Source organism: Monodon monoceros, unplaced genomic scaffold (assembly GCF_005190385.1).
Source record: "Monodon monoceros isolate NGI ecotype Baffin Bay Population unplaced genomic scaffold, NGI_Narwhal_1 Super_Scaffold_4, whole genome shotgun sequence".
In the NCBI taxonomy this organism is placed as follows: Eukaryota; Metazoa; Chordata; class Mammalia; order Artiodactyla; family Monodontidae; genus Monodon; species Monodon monoceros.
The window spans coordinates 50,467,286-50,487,451 of NW_021703781.1; the positions used below are offsets into that span (position 1 = coordinate 50,467,286).

Here is a 20,166-nt window from a genome sequence, read left to right on the forward strand (position 1 = left end):
TGTGAATGAAGTGAGTCTACATGCAGCCCTCCAGGGTTCGTGTCTCAGAGAGAGGCCTCTGGAAAGGTCGGGATGGGGGAAACACTCTTTATTTGCAGGCGCCCACTAGACTATCTCGGCCACGAGTATGCTCAATAAATATCTGTGGAATGAATAAAAGGTCACATTTTCTGAAAGTAAAAATTGGCACGTATGATCTGATTAAGGATATGCTTTAATTTGCGAAATTGTGTATTTAGAAATTCTTTTACAAGTATAAGGATTATATCACATTCACTGAGGGCTCTTAGCTCCTGAAATCAGTGACCATGGAGTCATCGGAGGGGTGGAAAGAGAAAAACTACAGGGAATTAGGACGACCTGAGCTCAGGCTGGCTGTCCTTACTGGTGCCCGCCTGGTCCCTGCTGGGAGGTGCCCACTCTCACCCGCAGGCTCTGGGACAATGGCTGCACCCACGCTGCTTCTGGCTCTCCTGCTTTTGCCTGCAGGTGGCGTTCACCGACGCCACCCAGGATCTGATTGATAAAAACCGTCACCTCTTGCTAGAAAGCTGAAGGAGCCCTACAGGTGACTTGCAAGGTTGTGGCACTGTCTGCCGATTGAAATAAATGTAAGCTCTTCTAAACCGGCTTTACGTATGAATTTCACAATGAAAGACAAACCTGCCCCTTTTCCAAACTTCCCCTTCACAGTCCACCCTCTTCTTTTTGGTTGCATTTTCTGATTTTGTCCTTCTGTTTAACCACGTTTCTCCTTTTTTGTACAACCTCAACTAAGATCCAGGCATAGATGTCCTTGAGGCTCACCGACCAACAGCCTTTTGGGGAGGGACAGTCTCTAAAGCCCTGCTCACCTTGGTCTGGGGTTACCAGATCTCCCTCGGTACTGGGGGAGTGCCTGACGGCAGTTCCTATTCTGCTGTCCTTCCCCTTGAATTGCCTCAGCCTCAGTCAGAACCTCCCACCCAATCCCCCCTAGTTCCTCCTCACTTTGGTGCTGACTCTCGGCGGCAACCAGCTGCCTGACCCCATACCGCCTCTACTGCACCAGCTGTCAGAACGTCCCTCCCTCCTGCCACTACCCCACCTCTGGCTTTAGTCCACCCGTTATCACCATTTATTCCTGCTTCCCCACCAGAACAACAAACCAGCACTCAGGAAACCTCTCAGAATGGATTTGCTCTAGCCAATTGTTTTCTTTCTGATACCAAAGCCAGCATGCTTTTTCCACATGTGTAACACTTTGCAACTGAGGGGCTCCTTGTTTCAAAACAGTATCTAAAAACTCTTGCCCAATGTTTTTAAATATATCATCTCCATCAGACCTCCTAATGTTGGAAAGGCGTATCAGTTGTCCCACTGTCCCCCAAACCGAGGACCAGAGGGGTGAAGGCATTTGCAGAAGGTCACAGAGTTCCTGGGTCTTTGCTGTGTTCAAACAGATCAGAGAAGATGGGAAAATGAGCCAGGCTGATGGAGAAAAGCCCGATCAGGACCAGCAGCCACCAACTGCTTCACAAAACAAGTCAAATTCAGAAGCTCAGCCCTCAGTAGCCTGAGCTGACCTGTTTTCGGTTCGGAAAGAGCAAGCCGGGGTGGGGGATACTGCGGAGAACTCACCCTCTGGCTGAGATGCAGAGCTGGCTGCTGAGTTTCAAGGGGGATTGAATAAAAACACACTCACTGAAAGGATAAAGTGAGAGAAGAGAGCAATCATCTTAGGCCCAACTGTTTCAATCATGCTACCAGGAGGGCTCTGGAGGAGACAGGCAGGGTCCTGGCAGGCTGTGATTCCAGCCCGGCTCCAATGAGGAATGTGATTGCTGAGGCAAACCCACTCTGTTTAAGAACTTGGAAACAATCTGGTTCTCTCAGACTCAATTTCTTTCATTTGCAAAACTAAAAGGTGCAAAGAGGCTGTCCATGAAATCCACGCTCAAATCTGTAATCTATGTAGACCTTTCTTTTGAGTTCCAGACACAGACATTTAACTGCCTTCTACACATCCTCACCTACATGGTCCTCAGGCATCTTAAACCCAACCTGTCCCAAACCAACCCCAGCCCTGTTCCTCTGTCTTCCTTCACCCAAGCCAGAAAGCCAGGGGAATCAACCCCCTTCTCCCTCCCCTTGCTCCCCAGACCTAAGCAGTCACCAGGTCCTGCTTACTCCCTGCCCTCGACACAGCTCACATCAATCCTTCTGCTCTCTCCCTCCCGGGACTGCTCACGACCACTCGTCTGTACCTCTGCAGGAAGCACAGCACCACTCCCCAAGCCTGCAGCCCTGACTCCCTCCAATCATATCTGCAAATCACTGCGCATGATATTTCTAGAGAACATCTCAATTTGTCATTCCACTGCTGATTTTATTCATGCCACAAATATTTACGCAGCACCTACTAAGTGTCAATCACTCTCCTAGGTGGAGATTCAACAGAGGACAAAACAAAAAATTCCAGCCTCACTGTTTAAAACCATTTGGTGGTTGGGCTTCCCTGGTGGCGCAGTGGCTGGGAGTCCGCCTGCCGATGCAGGGGACAAAAAACATTTGGTGTTTTCAGGAAAAAAAAAAGAAAGTAACTCTTTCTAGACTTTGGGGAAGGGAGTCTAGACAATCTTAAAGCCTTTTGTACTGCATGAAAAAAATTTTTTGTATTTATGATGTAATGCTACTGTCATTCACTTTTTATTTGCTGCTGCTATATAAAACCTTTCTTTCATTCTCCCCAAAACAGAGATGTTCACTCCTTCTTGGGTCCCATCACTGAATTGACCACACTGCATTCTGATTGTCATGTACAAGTGTGTCATTTCCCAACGACACTCTGAGCCCCTTGAGGCCAGGCAGTTTATCTTATGAATCATTGCATGCCTGGTGTCTAGCTCTGTTGTTCACCAAATACAAATTAGTGGAAAAAATGATTCTACGAAGTTACATGCCTACAAGCACACAGATTTCTGACATTTTTAAGGCCCAGGGGAGTCTCTAATCTCTCATGTAGCTCTTTAGGTAATGATTTGTGTTTTGATCTTACATTGGATTCAGGGAAATAATGTTTTCTCTAGTGGACCATCACCATTTAGGAAAGAGCAGCTTGTTCTTGAGTGCCACCTGCTGGCCAAATAGAGTAAAGCTCTTTGGTTAGGAGAAAAAAATGTATTCGTGCCAATCAATGCTGAAATGATGAGTCATGATGAAAATACACCGCTGACTTATATATCTGATAACTCCAGGGAATTAAATTCAAAATGGGACATACACTATGATTACAAGTATGAAAGATATATTTTTTGAGAGGAAGAACTGATGTTGTATTAGGATATTGGGGCTATGGGTGAATTTCTTCCTTTCTCTTCCCAGGTTCTTCTAATATTGTGATATGGAACCATGCTAATAAAATGCTAAGCTGCAGTCTGCTCAAGATGTGAAAGTAGATTTAAGACAACACCATCACTTCTCCAGTGACCACAGAGTTTTTGATCCTGGGCTATCGGTGACTCCTCTTTCTTCAGCCCTTGGGTTAAGTAAGTCAAGCCTTGCCAACGTTTCTTTCACGTTTCGTGTCCATGCAGTGAAAGGGACCAGATTTCGTTCACAAGCAGCCTGCCTCAGTGCTAAGCAAGTTGGATTCTAGTTAATTAAGATTCACAGATGCATTCATTTATTCAACAAACTCTTACTGTGCATTTTCATATGTATCAGGCACTGCACTTATGTTGACTCCTCACCAATTCCAAATACTGAAAAACCTAACTCATTTGAACAAACTGGGAGAAAACCAAGCCTGAATTACTGAAAAATCCCCACATGGAAGAACATCAGGAGGGAAAAGCTCATCTGTTCCTGTCAAGTGTTTCATGAGAGCTGGGCTATGGCTGAAAAACAGAGGTCTCTGGACCTATTTCCATGATACAAATACAGTGCTTGGTAAATTAACACATCAGATATCTATGTACACCAGTACTCAGAGTGTCTGAAAGCAATTTGCTCTTTTAAAAAGTCTGCATGAGTCCCCCTCAATCCTGCTAACACACTATTACACAAATGGTTGTTTTTTTAACCGCTCAAAACAGTAAACCTTAGCATGCCTTTGGTTAACTTATTACCCAATTTTGAATCAGTACTGGTGCAGGTGAGAGTTTACTGCTGCCACCAGCAGATCTTGGCAGTCTCCTGGCCTAGAACGTCATTGTTCCTACTCTGGTGGTAGTTCTGCCACACACAGCTGTGGAACCTGGGCACACACTACCTTTCTGTGCTTGTTTCCTCACCTATAAAATGGGGATAAAAAATAACGCCTGATCCTGAAATGTTGAGGACTAAATGAGGTAAGGTATATACAATGCTAAGCACAGGGCCTGGCACATAGTAAATGCTCAATCAGTCGTTAAAATTATCATTTCATTCAAGACCTACACTCTTAACTCTGATATCCTGTGGGAGCTGCCTTCTGAATACTTTTAACCTCTACAGTCTATTTCATTCAGTTGCCACATTGCCTTTTTATTTACTTTTTTTTTTTTTTTTGCGTGTTTTGCCCCTGAAACTATTAGGGGACTGCATCTTATGCTCCTATTAGAATACCCAGCATAGGGACTTCCCTGATGGCACAGTGGTTAAGAATCCGCCTGCCAATGCAGGGGACACAGGTTCGAGTCCTAGTCCAGGAAGATCCCACATGCCGCAGAGCAACTAAGCCCGTGCGCCACAACTACTGAGCTTGCGCTCTAGAGCCCATGAGCCACAACTACTGAGCCCTTGTGCCGCAGCTGCTGAAGCCCACGTGCCTAGAGCCCGTGCTCTGCAACGAGAAGCCACCACAAGGAGAAGCCTGCTCACTGCAACGAAGAGTAGACCCCGATCGCCACAACTAGAGAAAGCCCGCACACAGCAACGAAGACCCAACGCAGCCAAAAATAAATAAATTTATATTTAAAAAAAAAAGAATACCCAGCATAGTGCCTTAGATCCGGTAGAAATTCACTCAGCCAGCCACCTGAAGCAATTTTTCACCAAAATACCCTAATCCTAGCTCACTGACTTCCAAATGAAACTACTTTTGCAAAATGCCTTCTTTGGCAAGATATGATAGGTTGGATATGCCCAAGTGACCGTAATTGCCCCCATAAACTCAGCATTCAGACCAAGTCAGGCTTCTATTTGAAGAGGTGAACTTTGCTCATTGTGGACTTACCCAACCCAAATGGAACAGGTAATAGTGTGCCTTTCCTCCTTGTCATATTTCAAAGAATGAGATGCAGATGGTGATATAATGGTGATGAGATGAGAAGCTGCTCCTACCAGAACAGCTCCCAAATCTATAGGGTGCACCAGGCAGTATGAAGATGCAGTCCTTGCCCTCATGGAGTTCATAATTTATTATAGTTATAAAAATACAAGAGCATAGGGCTTCCCTGGTGGCGCAGTGGTTGGGAGTCCGCCTGCCGATGCAGGGGACACGGGTTCGTGCCCCGGTCCAGGAGAATCCCACATGCTGCGGAGCGGCTGGGCCCGTGAGCCATGGCCGCTGAGCCTGCGCGTCTGGAGCCTGTGCTCCGCAACGGGAGAGGCCACAACAGTGAGAGGCCCGTGTACCGCAAAAAAAAAAAAAAAAAAAAGATAGGTAACCTAGGAGAGGACCTGGGATGGTTTGGGGACGGGAAAGGAGTCTGGTGGTCACCCCATGAAGAAGTGCGTGGGGTGTGCATTCATCACTCAGGCAGAATTCTAAGAATTGGTATGGGGGAATAAACCAAGATCTCTGAGAATCAAACAAGTTAGCCCTCTCTTGGCCCCATCTTTCCTCATGATAGGTCCAGCCTGAGGACCTCACCCCACCCCCGCCTTTATACCAGATGTGGCCTTAGTCACCCACTCCGTTCCCCCAAAGATCAGCACACATTCTAAAGGTAAAGATGCCAACACAGGGAAAAGCTTATCAAAGGTAATATGAATCAACACAAAATTAATTTGGAAAAGGAGGGGGAAAAAATAATTTGAAGACGATAATTGCTACTTATCACCAAACTGTACATCATTCAGATCCACTGGACGGATAACAAAACACAACACAAGCCTCTTCCCGCTTCCGATATTTAACACATCAAGCCATGTAAAGAGTGATAACTTACTATCCAGGAGGCTCTGAAGAAATTTCCGGAGTGGGGCTGACTGCTGAGCTCTGTAAATGTCAAAAAAAAAAAAAAAAAAAAAAAAAAAGAATGTAGATGACTTACTTCAACTCAGATATTTCAAGCCAAGGGGAAAACGAGAGAAGTCCTTTTCCTTTCCTAATTTAGATAAAGCCCTCTGGGAGATGGGGGGCTCAGCTGGAAAGGTCTCAGTGCTGGCGGAAGGCGGTGCTCTTTCTATAGAAGGATTTCTGGGCTTTTGCCTCCCAGTGGCTGCAACCAGGGCTCTCTGGGTGGGTCGGGAGACGCCCCACTCCTTAACATTTATCTCCAGTCGCAGGCCCACTGGAAAGATGGCCCACCACTTGGCAACAGGCACTAGTGACATGGACGGCACCCTCCAGCAGCTTATCCCCCACCCTCGGAGCCCCTGCCAAGCCCACCAGACTCCTTCATGCACCCACATGCCTCAACCAGAGTGTCACCCAACACTTCAGGTACAGAACATACAAAAATGCATTTTACGGTGCTTTGTGTCCACCTAGGGGGGTGGGATAGGGAGGGTGGGAGGGAGACGCAAGAGGGAGGGGACATGGGGATATATGTATACATAGAGCTGATTCACTTTGTTATACAGCAGAAACTAACACACCATCGTAAAGCAATTATACTCCAATAAAGATGTTTTTAAAAAAATGCATTTTAAAAGACTGTACTTTTAGATCATTTATTTACCCCTGCAGATTGAGAAGTGTGGAAATGGGGAGAAATGCAGTTTCACAAAACCTATTAATCACCATTTCAGCGTGACGGGAGGGAACGTGTTATCAAATTACAGGCCCCTATGCACAAGGAAGAAAACCAAGAGTCTATGCAGAGAAAAAGCAGCATAATTACAGAGTTTAGGGTTTCTATTGTCTTGGAGAAAGAAAGGCAAAGGGTTCAATATATTTGTTTTTAAAAATAACGTGTTAGTTGAATACATCAACATGAAAGTTAATGTTTAAAGATGCTCCTGGGAATTCCCTGGCCGTCTGGTGGTTAAGACTCTGAGCTTCCACTGCCGGGGGCACGGGTTCGATCCCTGGTCGGGGAACTAAGATCCCGCAAGCCACACAGCGCGACCAAAACCAAAAGCTCCTACCTCTACTAATGACCACTTCAAGGAAAACAAGCTCTGCGGAGGATAAGAGGTACTTGGGGAAAGGAGAGAAAGAAAAACACCAGGAGAAGGAAAAGGAAGAGATTGGGAAAGAGGGAGGATGATGGGAGGGGAAGCAGCCTTCGTCAGGGGCTCACCCCCGGCCCTCCTCTGCCCTCCACCCCCCTCTACTCCTGAGAAGGCACTGCTCTCACCTCCACACCCATCCTTCCAGCCCCTTTGCCCGCACTGGTCTCCCAGCCTTGGCACCTGCCCCGTTCTGGGTCTCCATCTTGGAAAAACTTTTGCACAACTCTGCTGAGTCCTCTGGAAACATCCCCCTTCCTTCCTTCCACAATCACATGTTGCCAATTAGTGCTGTATCCCTGGGGGCTCCCCTGATTCTTCACCACATACTCTCCCTCCCATCAACTACTTACCCAGCAACCACCAAAGTTTTTAGAAGCCTCTTGGTTACCAAATGCACTGACCTTCCCTCAGAGTCTATTTTTGGGGGACCCCTTGGGCAACTCTCATACTTGCTCCACCTCTCACGTTTCCTCCTCACTCTGGTTTTCTCTGACCCGCCCCTCCTCCTGTTCTGTGTCATCCAACATCCCGATGGGTAGCTGCCTGTCTCCCATCCTTTCTCTCTGCATGACTCTCTCTTCGATCTGTAATCTACTCCCAGGGTGGGTGTCTCCACCTGCTCCTAGGGCTTCAACCATCACTTCTCTTCAGGTGACTCGGATTGACTTTCAACGTCCCTGCCTCTCATGGGACCTAGTTTTCTATTTCCAACTGTGTACTGGATATTCCCTATATGATACCAAACAAACACCTCGAAAATAAACTACCTAAAACCACCTCCTTCATCTTCCCTCTGCACTGATTTTCTCCCCACCTTTCTTATGTGACATACTGATGTCCCCATTCTTCCAGCTTCCTGGCCAAAACCCTACAGTTGTCTGTGTCTCCATCCCATTACCCCAACTCTTTGTTCTTCACACCAATTAGTTAAAATGTCCCACTGCAATTTCCTCTGTGATTTCACATCTACCCTTATCCCTTCATGCTGGTGCCACTGGAGTACTCACCCCTACATGCCTGGACTGCTGCAGAAGCCTCCTTGCCCTCTCAACCTCCAGCTGGAGGTTATCCCTTCAGTTCAACCTCTCTAGAGTGAGGACACTAACCTTCCTAAAACACTAGTCCTGAATCACATCATTGACTTGAGGGCAAAATCAACCACCTCTTTAACCATATTTTTGGAGTCTCTACAACCCAGGGTCAACCCTCTTTTCCCAAACCTGCCTTCCACTATTATCACCCCAAATTTTCTATTACAGATGAATTCATCTACTTTATTCCTGAATCCATCCTAAACGCGTTCACTTTTGTGCTCTCTACCATGCCTCAAATGGATGGCCCCCACTTTTGCCATGTACCTAAATTCCATCAATCCCTTAAGATCTTGGCCAACTCCTGAGAAGTCTTCCCTGATTTCCTGGAAGATTTCCCCCTCTTCTGAGCACTTAGAGGCTGTAGCGTTCATTTAGCTCTTATAGGCATTGCTGTGTACTGCTGGAGATCTTTTATTTACGAGTGTGACTAAGCTGTCACGTTCTTGAAGGCAAAGTCCACTCTTGTGCTGATTTAGAACCTCCCTCAGCACGTCACACACACGTTAGGGACTACGGGTAACGCATAATTGAACCAATGTCAAGATCACTCATTCATGCATCAGACACCTCTTCGGGCCCACCTAGCCCCAGGCAGGGTTGTAGGTACTGGAGGCCATCTCTGCCCCAAGGAGGCTGCGGTTACTGCAGTAGTTCTCTAGCTGCTGTCCATCCTGCCACACGTTACAGAACCACTCTTATTACGGTACTTTGAAAAAAGTGCCTGCTGATTCACTTCCCCTCCGGCCCCCCTGCTCACTTCAGGACTTACCTGCAGCCACAGTTCTCCTTTAGACCCAGCTCAGACCTCCATTCCCACAGCAGCTACAGCTGGTGCCAATCTCCGCCCTGGTTGGAGACTCAGCTCCCCACTATGCCCACCCTGTCACACATCTGCCTCATTGCATGCCCTGTCGCTCACCTTCTGTGTTCCCCTGGGCCTAACCGCTGGTCCTGCTGGCTACCTCATCCTTCGGTGACTCTGAATTCCCAAACCCTAACTCCCCTGGATCGGCTTGCAGTGCTTGGCTTCTGCCCCTCGTATCCCTAGCCCCCCTGGCTGCGGCCATAATCACCTGCTTTGAGTCTCTGGCTCTACATGACTTCGTACCCAAGTCACACACACTGGTGGCCTGACCCTCCTTGTCTCAGTTCTGCTTAAGAATAACACGGTCCATTAGCATTTTCCATTTCTCCTGCCACAATCTGTGGACGTCCTAGCCTCTTCAGCAGTGTCCGCATTCCTTTTTTTATTTTCTATAAAGATACCCTTTCCTTGTAAGCGTCTCCTTTGTTTTGTCAGGGAACCCTGGGGGTAGTTCTCCAAACATTTGGTATTTTTCTTCGCCTTGGGAGCCCGTTTACCCTGGACTCTCTCTCTTTCTGACACATCCTTTAATAAACCACATTGGGACATAGCTCCCTTTAAAAATATCAATGTAGGCAGAGTTTCAAACGCTTGTGGCCAGGCTGTCTGGTCTCCGGAGTGCATTTTTTCATTAAGAACCTTCTGACCTTTCAAATTACAAATACTACTATTCTGACAGTGCCTTGCACGCAAGAGGCACTCGAATCACAGCTGCTGTGTTTTTGAAAATGATCTCTGAGGTTGGTATCTCCCAGGGCTGCAAAAGAGACATAGAAGTTGCCCAAAAAAGGCTCCCTGAAAATTCAGAGAAGGTATACACACAAGGGGGCAGAAGGGGAGTTAAAAGGGTGACCTCTTGAAAGCAGAGAAAGAGGATGGTAAGCCGGGGGGGAGCAGTTCAATCACTAGCCACCCTGCATATATATTTGAAAAATCCCCTTTAAGGAAGATGCCAAGCTCAAAAGAAATCCAAACAACAATTAACTTGGGGGTCAGCGGTGACCTAAAACAGGAGTCAGAAAGCCATGCAGCTTAAAAATGACCAGCATAACCATTCATCACCCCAACTACATCAAAAACCATAGAACAAAGAAGAAAGCAAAGGGAACTGAGGGCACGAGAAAAACTCGGAAATACCTGTGACAGGTTTGCACTGGGTGCTTTATTAAGCGTCTCCGTTTTTTCTAAATCTGCCTCTAACTCTGTTTGGCAGAGGTTGAGATCTTTTTCTAGATTAGTCTGGTTCAAGAAAGAAAAGATGGGAAAGAGTGTTTTAGTTAGGAGGAAAGGCAGACAGCATGGAAGGTTACGTTTGAAAAACGAGTTTGTTTAGTATCATACATTAATAAGGCAAAGATGGCATGACTAAAACACAAGAGCTTACTAGAAATGAGTTAAAGACAGGAAAACAGGGAATGCAACATTAGGCATAGAGAATATAAATCCTGTGGTAATCAGAGCTCCAAAACTCTACTCTACTTGCTAGAGAGAGGAACTACACAGACCCCAAAAACCTACCTTTTAGGAAATACCTATTTTCTCTTTTTCAGAGTATGGTGACTATGACACATACTATATGTCAGAAGAATAAGCAATTGCTTTAAAAACCTCTACACATTAGTATAAGTCTTAAGAGACTTTGTTAAACTGTTTTATCACCAAGCCAAAAAAAAAAAAAGTTACAATCAAGTTAAAAATAAAAGGGGGTGGGATTTAATAAAAGAAAAAAGCCCACAACACACACACACTAGCCAGGCCAGAGCGCACACACACAGCCCACAGTGGAATTACCTTTCTATCCTCTCTAGGAAGGATAGAGCAGTCTCCAGGAGTATAATCCCATATCTTTTTGGGAGGCTGACGGGAAGCAGAGGAGGAAATGAAGAAATGAGCGTAAAGACATAAAGACAAACATGGAGACCGGCTCAAACCAAGAGGGGCAACACTAGGAAAACTGTCTCAACACAGAAAAGTGAACTAAAAACAAAAGGAGCGGGCACCCTGTCTCCTGAGGCCACCTGGGGAGCCCATGGAACTCAGGAGCTGGAAATGTTCAAGTGGGAGGTTTATTTCTGCATCTCTGTCTCAAGAGTCCATCACTGTTGGATTATAAATATTGAAAACTTTAAAAAGAACAAAGGAAAAAAAAGCATTAATGCCAATTTGAACAAAAACAAACATTTAAATTCCTCATTGTTCTTTTCCAACTAAGATGGACACTGAGAGCCTACATTTTGGAAAGCTAGCCTTGTCCCCTGTAAAATTCATTATGTCTTCATAAACATGTGAATTTGGAGATCTGACCAAGGGTGGGTACATGGTGCTAAATGTGCTTCCTGTGGCTTGTGGCGATGAAATCCATGTATGAAACAGGTGTTAAATATTGCACTGTAGAACTAGACAATTTCACTAGATAAGTTTTTAAAAATCTCCTTTTACAGTTTAACTAGACTTTGATAATACTGCTGATGGTAGAGTCAAACCTTCCATCTCTCTTAGAGAGCAGAGTTTATACTTTGAATTTAAACAGTGAACTGTAAGGTTATTTTTATTTTCTCCTTTAACTGATCATGTTAGAATTAGAACTGCATTCCCGAAGTAGAAATCTGCCAGGAGAATTGTTTTAAGGGGGTTCCAAAGGGTAGGACATCTAGAAGTTACAAGCCGCTTCTATCTTTGCAACCCCTCTTCCACTAAGTAAACCTTCTTGTTCTGCCCACTTAGACTTGAAATTCCTTACACAATGACCTCTGAGGAGATGATATCATTAATAACTCCTATCATTCTGTGCAAATTTCATCATAACCAACTCTGTGGAAACATTCAAATTAGTTTTACATTTTGCCCTGAGCTTACTTACAGAAATCACATCAATTTCTGTAGAAATTAGGGGGAGAAAAAAGAAGAAAAAGCTGACACTCGAGGCCAAATAAAAAGTAATTGATTTTACAAATGAAACGTAATTGATTCCAAGGTGCCTTCACCAGTAACTTGTGTATGTAATATCAATTGCGTATATTCTGCAATTTGTAAAGTAAGTGCCACTGACAATTACCATTCATCTTTAAGCACTTAATACAGTTGGATTGCTCATCTGGGGATGGAGATGTTTCCAAGTCACTGATGGTAGCCCTACTCATTTACTTACTGCGAAAAATAAGACAGTGCTTACAAATTAAATTGGTTTTAAATAATCTTCCCCCAAATGGTCCCTGGAGTCTTAAATTAGTTGATACCCTACAACTCATTAGACCTAAAAGGTATTACAGTCAGGAGCTTGCTGAAACTTCAGCTCATTTTGGGTGCCTTTAAGTGAAGGGGCCAAGGAAGAAAGGAGTTCAGGCTAAATGTCTAAAGTTCTCGCAGGCTTTACTAGGGGGAAGTGGGTCCTAGGTTCACGTGGCGTAAAAAGGAGAAACGATGATCCACGTGGTTTGATAGTAGTTTTAATTTCATTCTGCTTCTGAATGACTGAAAAGTCTTTGAAAACAACTGCCATGGATTACACCCCTCTTATTTATGTCTCTTGCTCTTTTGTGGCCCAGAGTTGATTGGGGTAGGAGAGAAGTGAAGAAAACATTTCTCCCCATCACACCTTCCTCCCAAACTCTGGGAGTCATCAACCTGGTTCAACCAGGTAACAAGCCCACCCTCAGGATGACTCAGACCATAAGGACCCGTTCGCCTCAGTGCTGTTCCTCAGGATATAGGCATTGATTAAGCGATTTTGGCAAGTCTTCAAAAGTATCATCTTCTATTACTTTAAAAGACCTACACAAAACGAGGTAGTCCCATTTAAGAAGGACTCTAGGGTCTATGCAAGGAACACTCTGGCTTCAGAGAGAATGACATTTTGGAAAAGCATCTCTAAGTCTTTAAATAATTAAGAGGCAGTTGGGACAATGGGGTAGGAATACAAATTATAGGAAGGTCCCCGTACGCAAATGGACCGTGTTGTCAACATTTGTCTGGATTGGTTGTGTGGGCTCAGACTACAGTTTCCAGCAGAAACGATGCTAATTCACGGAGCTATTCACAGAGCCCATCTAAATATGCTGTGACTGAAATGCTGTCTACTGCTAACGAAAAGAGTATTATTTACGATGACAGATTTAATTAAACAAACCAATCACAATTAATTAGAAAAAAATGGCTTCATAACTTTTCCTAAAAGTTAATATTTCAGTAAAACTAAAATAGTTATTTGTTATCTGGCAAATGAAGAGATGGCTAGAAATTTGTGGATTCTGAACAGGGTTTCAAAACTCAATGGCATAGACTCCTTATTATAAACAATTTAAAGCTAATATCTTTTGCTTTCTCTGATGAAAGTATGGCATTATTATTGCATGTACCAATCATGGTCTTTTTTTTGAGGGGGCAGGGGTACACATTTCTGCAGGTTTTTTTGTGAGATAATTGAGCAGGTTTTAAGAAAAAGAAAAGGAAAAGGGTTAGGATACTGTTAAATCTTTGCATGTGGAAAAGACTGCGTGAGGTAGACTTCACTGATGTGTGAATGGTGGACAGCAGAGAAAACAGGGAGAGAGAGAAGTGAGGTGTGTACCAAAGCTTTGGGGGGTGGGGAGGAGGAGACGGTGCAGACTTTGGGTTGGATGCTTCCCTCTCTGCTTGTCATTAGGTGGCGCTGTTCATCCAGGACACCTCTGCTGACGTTAGGTGACAGTGTCAGGGAGGGGACAAAGTGGGAGGAATGCCTGTTCCTACAAGAAGGGGTGTTTGCAAGGCAGGTGCTCCTAACTCAGAAAATGACTGAACATTCAAACAAAGCTCAGCAATTCCAGAGCAACAGTTAAATTTCTCCGTCTTCATCTTCATTAAAAATGTACTACAGAATTGAACATTTTACTGAGTTGTAAAGTTAATTGCTATCTGCAAATAAAACTATCATTCTAAATCATGGTGATTCGAATGCCGATTCAATGCTTAAAGTCTCATACAAACATCTAATAAAATGTTTTATTTTTATACACTAAATCCCTCCACCTGTAAATTCTTTTTGCAGCTGTAATAATTAAGACTTTAAAGTAACTGGAGCTTTAAAGTCAGTTTCCAGTCATCTCCAGTGGAAAAATGAGCTCAATTCTCCCTTCGGTTTGATACTCCTTTGGGTGCAAGGCCAAGAAAATCCTCCTTTAAGTGCCAAAAATCAATTTGTACCAAAGCGAACTCAGACACATCACAGGGAAGCCACAGGCTATTGGGCTGAATACTAAGTTTGCTAGAATTCCTAACTCTCATTTCTAATTTTGGGAAATATTATCCTACCTCATAGAAATCATTCCCTAAAAGTCACCTGTAACAGGATGGCATTCGAGGATCACCTCTGCATAGAGAGGCCCTTTTCCACTTGCACTGGCACTTCCCTTGCATGTGTGCTTCTAAAATTTCTATTCAAAGCAGTGACAATGCTGGTCTTTCTCAGTGTGTAATGCGTTTTCCTGGTTGTCTTCAGTACACCATGAAGACTTTGGTCAAGGAACTGAACCAAAGGCCGAAATAATGCAATCTACAAGGTGTGTGATATTTGTTGCTAGTGGTGGGAGGTCCTGAAACAAGCAATGACTTAGCCATGTCTCCTGGGGGATTTTCTAGCAAGAAATACTGTCCAGAGCTCACTGTCCTTTCTTGGTGAAGTAAAGCAATGGAAAGCTCACAGGTTGTAGCGAGAATAGACAATCCCACCACTGACAGCCAACAAGGCTGCTCCCCACTTCCTGAATTCTTTACAAATAGGTCTGATTCTTTTAGCAGCAACAATGCATCAACAGCACTATTAAAAAAGGTGTCTATAACCACTGAAGCTATTAAACTTACCGGTTTCCCAAACTCCAATTCCGAAAAGAATTTATACCAAGGTTCATTCTTTAAATCTATCTCTTCTGGGCTTATATCCCGACTCTATAGGGGTTGGTGATAGGGAAATGGAAGAGAGAGAAGGATAACATTATGCAGAGATTACATAGGAACCGGCCAGTAGAGATGCAGTGGTTTCCAGAAATATACAGCACCTGCATTCAACAGCAGCGATCATCCATTTCTTTATTGACATGAGCAAAATCAGGGGAGCTGAAACAGGCGGGAAAGGATGTGTTTATGAAAACAGGCACACTGAGGTAGGGAGCAGTGAGGGAGGCATTCTCGGTCCCAAGGCAGAGGGAGGACAGATGGAGAACGCTGCACCACACTGCCGCCTTCCCAACAGATCTGAACATGGGCATGACAGTTTCCCTTGGTAATTGCCGGAGTGGTGGGAGAAAAGAAAGCCCTTATCCCTCTTTACAAAGAGCTATTAGTTAAGAGCAAATAGCCTGGGGAACACATCAAGCGTTTAGCCATCTACGCCACATGAGTACAGCAAACACTTTTCAGGGGCTAGTACAGTTTTAGTACTTATTTGCAAGGCTGCCTTAAGGGTTTCAAAATAAGCAGCAAATACTGACACTTTCATAAAAGGCCAATTTGTTAATACTGCATCTTTAATGGCACATGAGTAGGTGGAAACCATGTCCCATACAGAGTAAAGTGAAAGATGATGTAAGTAAAAACAGTAGACACAAGTGAAAAAACATTTTAAACAAGCATCCATGGGGGATGAATACAGACAGAATATACTTTGTGTTCTACGAAATAAACATTAAAGAACTAGGGAAAAAAATAAAGCGAGGGAAAAGCTGAACAAGACAGATAACAGAACGATAGGTGGGGAAAAAACTTCGGGGTTATGTTACAAAAATAAGTTAGATTTCTCATTTTATACGACTCTGAAAAGTAGTTCACAGACTGATAATATGATTCCATGGGATTTCATGTTGAATCAAATATTTATAAAGTTCTGGTACCTTGCTCTGTGGAAGAGCATGTGTTTCTGGAAATAATTAGTTGGAAAATGAATGCCTGGAAAGCAAATCAGGTTTCCCCTTAATAAACTGGAGATATGGTCACATCAGATAGAAGTGTTAGAGGCTCACGGCTTAATTCCTACGGGTATATACGTTTCAAAAAATCTTGATAGTCACAAAACAGAGAGGTGGTGATATTCTGACAACAATATGAAATAGTAAATGTACATTTTCCACTGTGATTGAAAACATCATAAGAAACTTCACGCCCTCAGGGCCACGACACATGAGGTAGGAAACTGCAGATCCTGTGGACGCATCTCCAAGTGACTCCTTCACAAAGCTGCTCCTCCTGGATACATTTTTCTTAACATTCAGTTAACAGGTCTTTTGTAGCTTATTGAAATGACTGTAAACTTCCTTAGAGACCTTTACCAATCTCTTCTAAAAATCCCTATAAGAATCTTTACCATTATTTCTACTTTTGCTTTAAATAGAGGAAAATATGGCAGAGGACTTTTCTTCGACAGAAATTAACTGGATAGACGTTAGTTGAAATCAAAGGGAAATATATATTGAAACAGAGTCTGCCCTCTTGAATCCAGATTAAAACCTCCTCCAACTGTCTTTAGGGGCATAGGGCTTAAATCTTGGAGAATGCGTGTTCCTTCTCAATGGATTTTGCAATTATGTAAAATAATGGATTCTGTATTTATTCAGTGAAATGAGGCACAATATCTAGAAAGACACCACTATTCAGGAGAGACAGTTTAGACACAGGGACACCCTAGATCCTTGTATGATGGGGTTCCATGAAACCTATTTCACGTTTGTTATTTTAAAAGACTATTTATAAATTGCTCTCTGGGAGTAGTTTCTTTTCATTTAAAAAAAAAAAAAAAGTATCAACTCTTTCAGGAAACTGCCTGAATGCTCTGGTTCTCAGTCCTGAAAGAATTAACCCATTTTATTGTCAAAGGTAGTTTGCAGATTGTTTTACTGCTGAGGTTAATGCTGGGCAGGGAACTGAGTCAGGAGGTATGTCAACCAGCTTGGACCCAGAGCAGCCAGCCTCAGCCCTCTGAGCTGCCAGAGAGAAAGTGAAAGAGGCAATACCACACAGCATTTGATTCTGCATTTATAACTCCGCTACAGATCCAAGTACAGAACGGACAGGCAGGAAACGTCCTTCTAGATGCAGAACAGGCTCTCTGTACTGGCAGGCAAAGCAGATTCCACAAGGCCAGGCTGAGTTCTCTGCTACGGGTGGCTATCTTTTCCCAGCTTGGCAAAATCCTCAGAAAAGGCAGGTGACTTGAGAGGAACACCTGATTGTCCTGAAGGACAGTTTTGCTGCTTGGACGGGCGCCAGAGACTAGCTTCAGATTTTAATTAAATAATCTGAATGTGGCCCGGTCATTTACACGGCACTTTATAATGGTCATAGAACTTTAACCCACATTATCACACGTGATCCTCTCACTCAATGCTTCAGTGAGGCTGGCAGCCCAGATAATAATTTCATTTTATAGATGAAAACACTGTGGTTCAGAAAGGTTAAGCGATGTCCCAAGACATAAGGCAGAGTCAGAATTCGAACTCAGAACTCAGACCTTGCAATTCCTAGTCCAGTGCTGTTTACATTTCTCATACTCCCCATGAGAAGGGGGCGGGCCTGCTTAGTTTGTGGATGACACCAAGCTAAAACAGGGGCAAGTGACAAACTTGAAAAGTCAGGAAGGAATTCAAGGTGACAGTGAAATGGGAAGAAACCAAGTTGCGTAAATCCCCTTGTTTTACACTTTCAAATATATATCGTGTCTGTAATAACGATTTTAATGTCTGTCCTTCCTACTATACCCCTATGGGAGCAGGAACTCCAACATCTAATGCAGAGCTCGGCACATCAAAGTTATTCTATACAGCAGACCCTTGAACAGTGTGGGCAATCAGGGGTGCATGCAATCGAAAAATCCAAGTATAATTTACAGTTGGCCCTCTGTAGCCACGGTTCCTCTATATCCACAGATCCAACCAACCACGACTGTGTAGGGCTATAGCATTTACTATTGAAAAGAATCCATGTATAAGTTGACTGTGCAGTTCAAACCCATGTTGTTCAAGGGTCAATTGTATATATTTATTGAATTGAGCTGAAGTTCAGTTCTATAAGGGACTTTGGAGGAAAGTAAAAGGAACACAGCCTGAAAAAAGCCATTTCTGGCAAAGCAAGGACTGACCAACAGGTCTCCAATTCCAAGACCAGAAGAGAAGAAAATGGACTCATACTATGATAAGAGGGAGGACAAACAGTGATGAAGAACGTCAGATGAGTTTGCCAAACAGCTGAATAGGTCACCAAGACTGAATCTCCTGGGGGGATTCTGAAGGTAGCACAGTGTTTATCTGTCTGGGATGCTGTGGGTTTGCTCCAGGAACAAGATGTGCTCTAAGGCAACCTTTACAGCCGACTCTTCAACTCTTTGTGTGAACAACAGATAGAGAGATGTGCCTGTGAGGCCACAATTTAAATTGCCAGGCTTAAGCAGACACAAGCACCTCCAACTGGAAAAGAATTGGGGGGAAAAGTGGATTTTCCCCCTTAAAAGGAGATGTGCATTTCTGAGAGCACATTTAGATTCTACATCTGTCTGTCTCTAGTTAGTATACTTATTCACAGTTAACAACAACAAAAATGTGTGTGTGTGTGTGTGTGTATGTGTGCGGTGGTGGGATGGTGGCTGTGGAAGGAAGGGGGTTCCTCAAATTCTGGTAAACCCGACACTGGAAACCAAAAGGCAGGACTCACGTGCTGAAACTCACATTCCAACGTTTCTGCTCATGTGGCAAAAATAGCGGGAAAAGAAATTCAAAAGTAAAGGGCGAATTCAACCCCTGTGAAGAGTAGACTGTGAAAAGATGAAGATTCTCTCTGAAATGAAAAATGACTCTTTGGGAAGAACAGTGCTAAATAGAGGGAAACGCACGAAACTAAAACAGCTGCACAGTGATGTTCCCCCCTGGCCAGCCTTTGGTGTTATGTCCTAACTGGGTTGGCCCAGGTCCTGGTACAACCAGGGGGCTTCCTGTGTGGGAACACCCAGACGGTGCTTGGCAATCCACGTGTATGGTCAGCGCAACCCCCCTAAGAGGGCCCCATGGGCACTGTGTGCTACTTTTCGGGGTCTGTAAAAACAATATAAATGATCCCAAGGACTATGACATGGAAGACATTGTGACCATTGTGGTATCAGTGAGAAAAATAAAACTATGTTACTGTTTTTTCCCTAGTTTTGAATAGTGGTCAAATTATTAGGAACGAAGGAAAGGAGGAGGAAACAAAGGAGAAATTAAGGGGCAAGCCTTCAATAAATCAATGACCTTCTATGAACAATAATAAATAATAAATTGCCAATACAAAAGCACCCAAAGGCCTGCAGAGTCTCTAAAATCATTGAAGTGTACTGAAAGGTGATGGTGTGTCCACCACTTGTTATGCAAGTGTCGGGAATATACTCAAAGGACGTGACATTCTTTCTAGGAAGACCTGTATGGAGGATTACCTTCCGTACTTGTTACTTTCTAAGAGAGAGAGAACCTCCAATGCAGGATTGAGCCAGAGGCAAAATTCTCCGCTCCTCTCAGAACTTTTTGCTTAAAATAACTGTGGTGCACAGTAAATGCTGAAGAATGACAACTCTGAAGCATTTCTGTGACCTGTTGAACCTTTTTTCCTAATTAAAATTACTTATCCCTTTGTGCTTTTAAAGATGTCACCTTTTTATTAAAAGTCAAATCAATTATTCTTTAAAAACATGTAGAGCAAAAGAGGTGGAGGGAGAATAATTTGAGCCCTCATTTCAGAGGCCTACTTATTCTGGACTCAGTGTGGTAACAGCATTTTAATAAGAATCAATCCCCAGCATGATAATTCCATCCTGCTGGCACAGCTGCAGGGTTTATAGAGCTTTGGAGGATC

The 20,166-nt window shown here is 43.8% G+C and overlaps 1 protein-coding gene across 14 annotated transcripts in view; it reads right to left on the reverse strand.

The window, feature by feature from the left end:
• The window catches only part of SORBS1 (sorbin and SH3 domain containing 1), a 239,256-nt gene that overhangs the window by 39,464 nt on the left and 179,626 nt on the right, over nucleotides 1-20,166 (reverse strand). For 8 of the 14 annotated variants that reach the window (XM_029245035.1, XM_029245040.1, XM_029245037.1 and 5 more), the window contains 2 exons: nucleotides 15,163-15,246; nucleotides 6,135-6,184 (listed from right to left, as the gene is read on the reverse strand). In XM_029245035.1, coding sequence (XP_029100868.1) covers nucleotides 6,135-6,184; nucleotides 15,163-15,246 — 134 coding nt within the window. Of the gene's footprint in view, nucleotides 1-6,134; nucleotides 6,185-10,461; nucleotides 10,564-11,115; nucleotides 11,182-15,162; nucleotides 15,247-20,166 lie in introns of all 14 variants that reach the window. The other 6 variants (XM_029245045.1, XM_029245044.1, XM_029245047.1 and 3 more) reach the window with 2 other exon arrangements.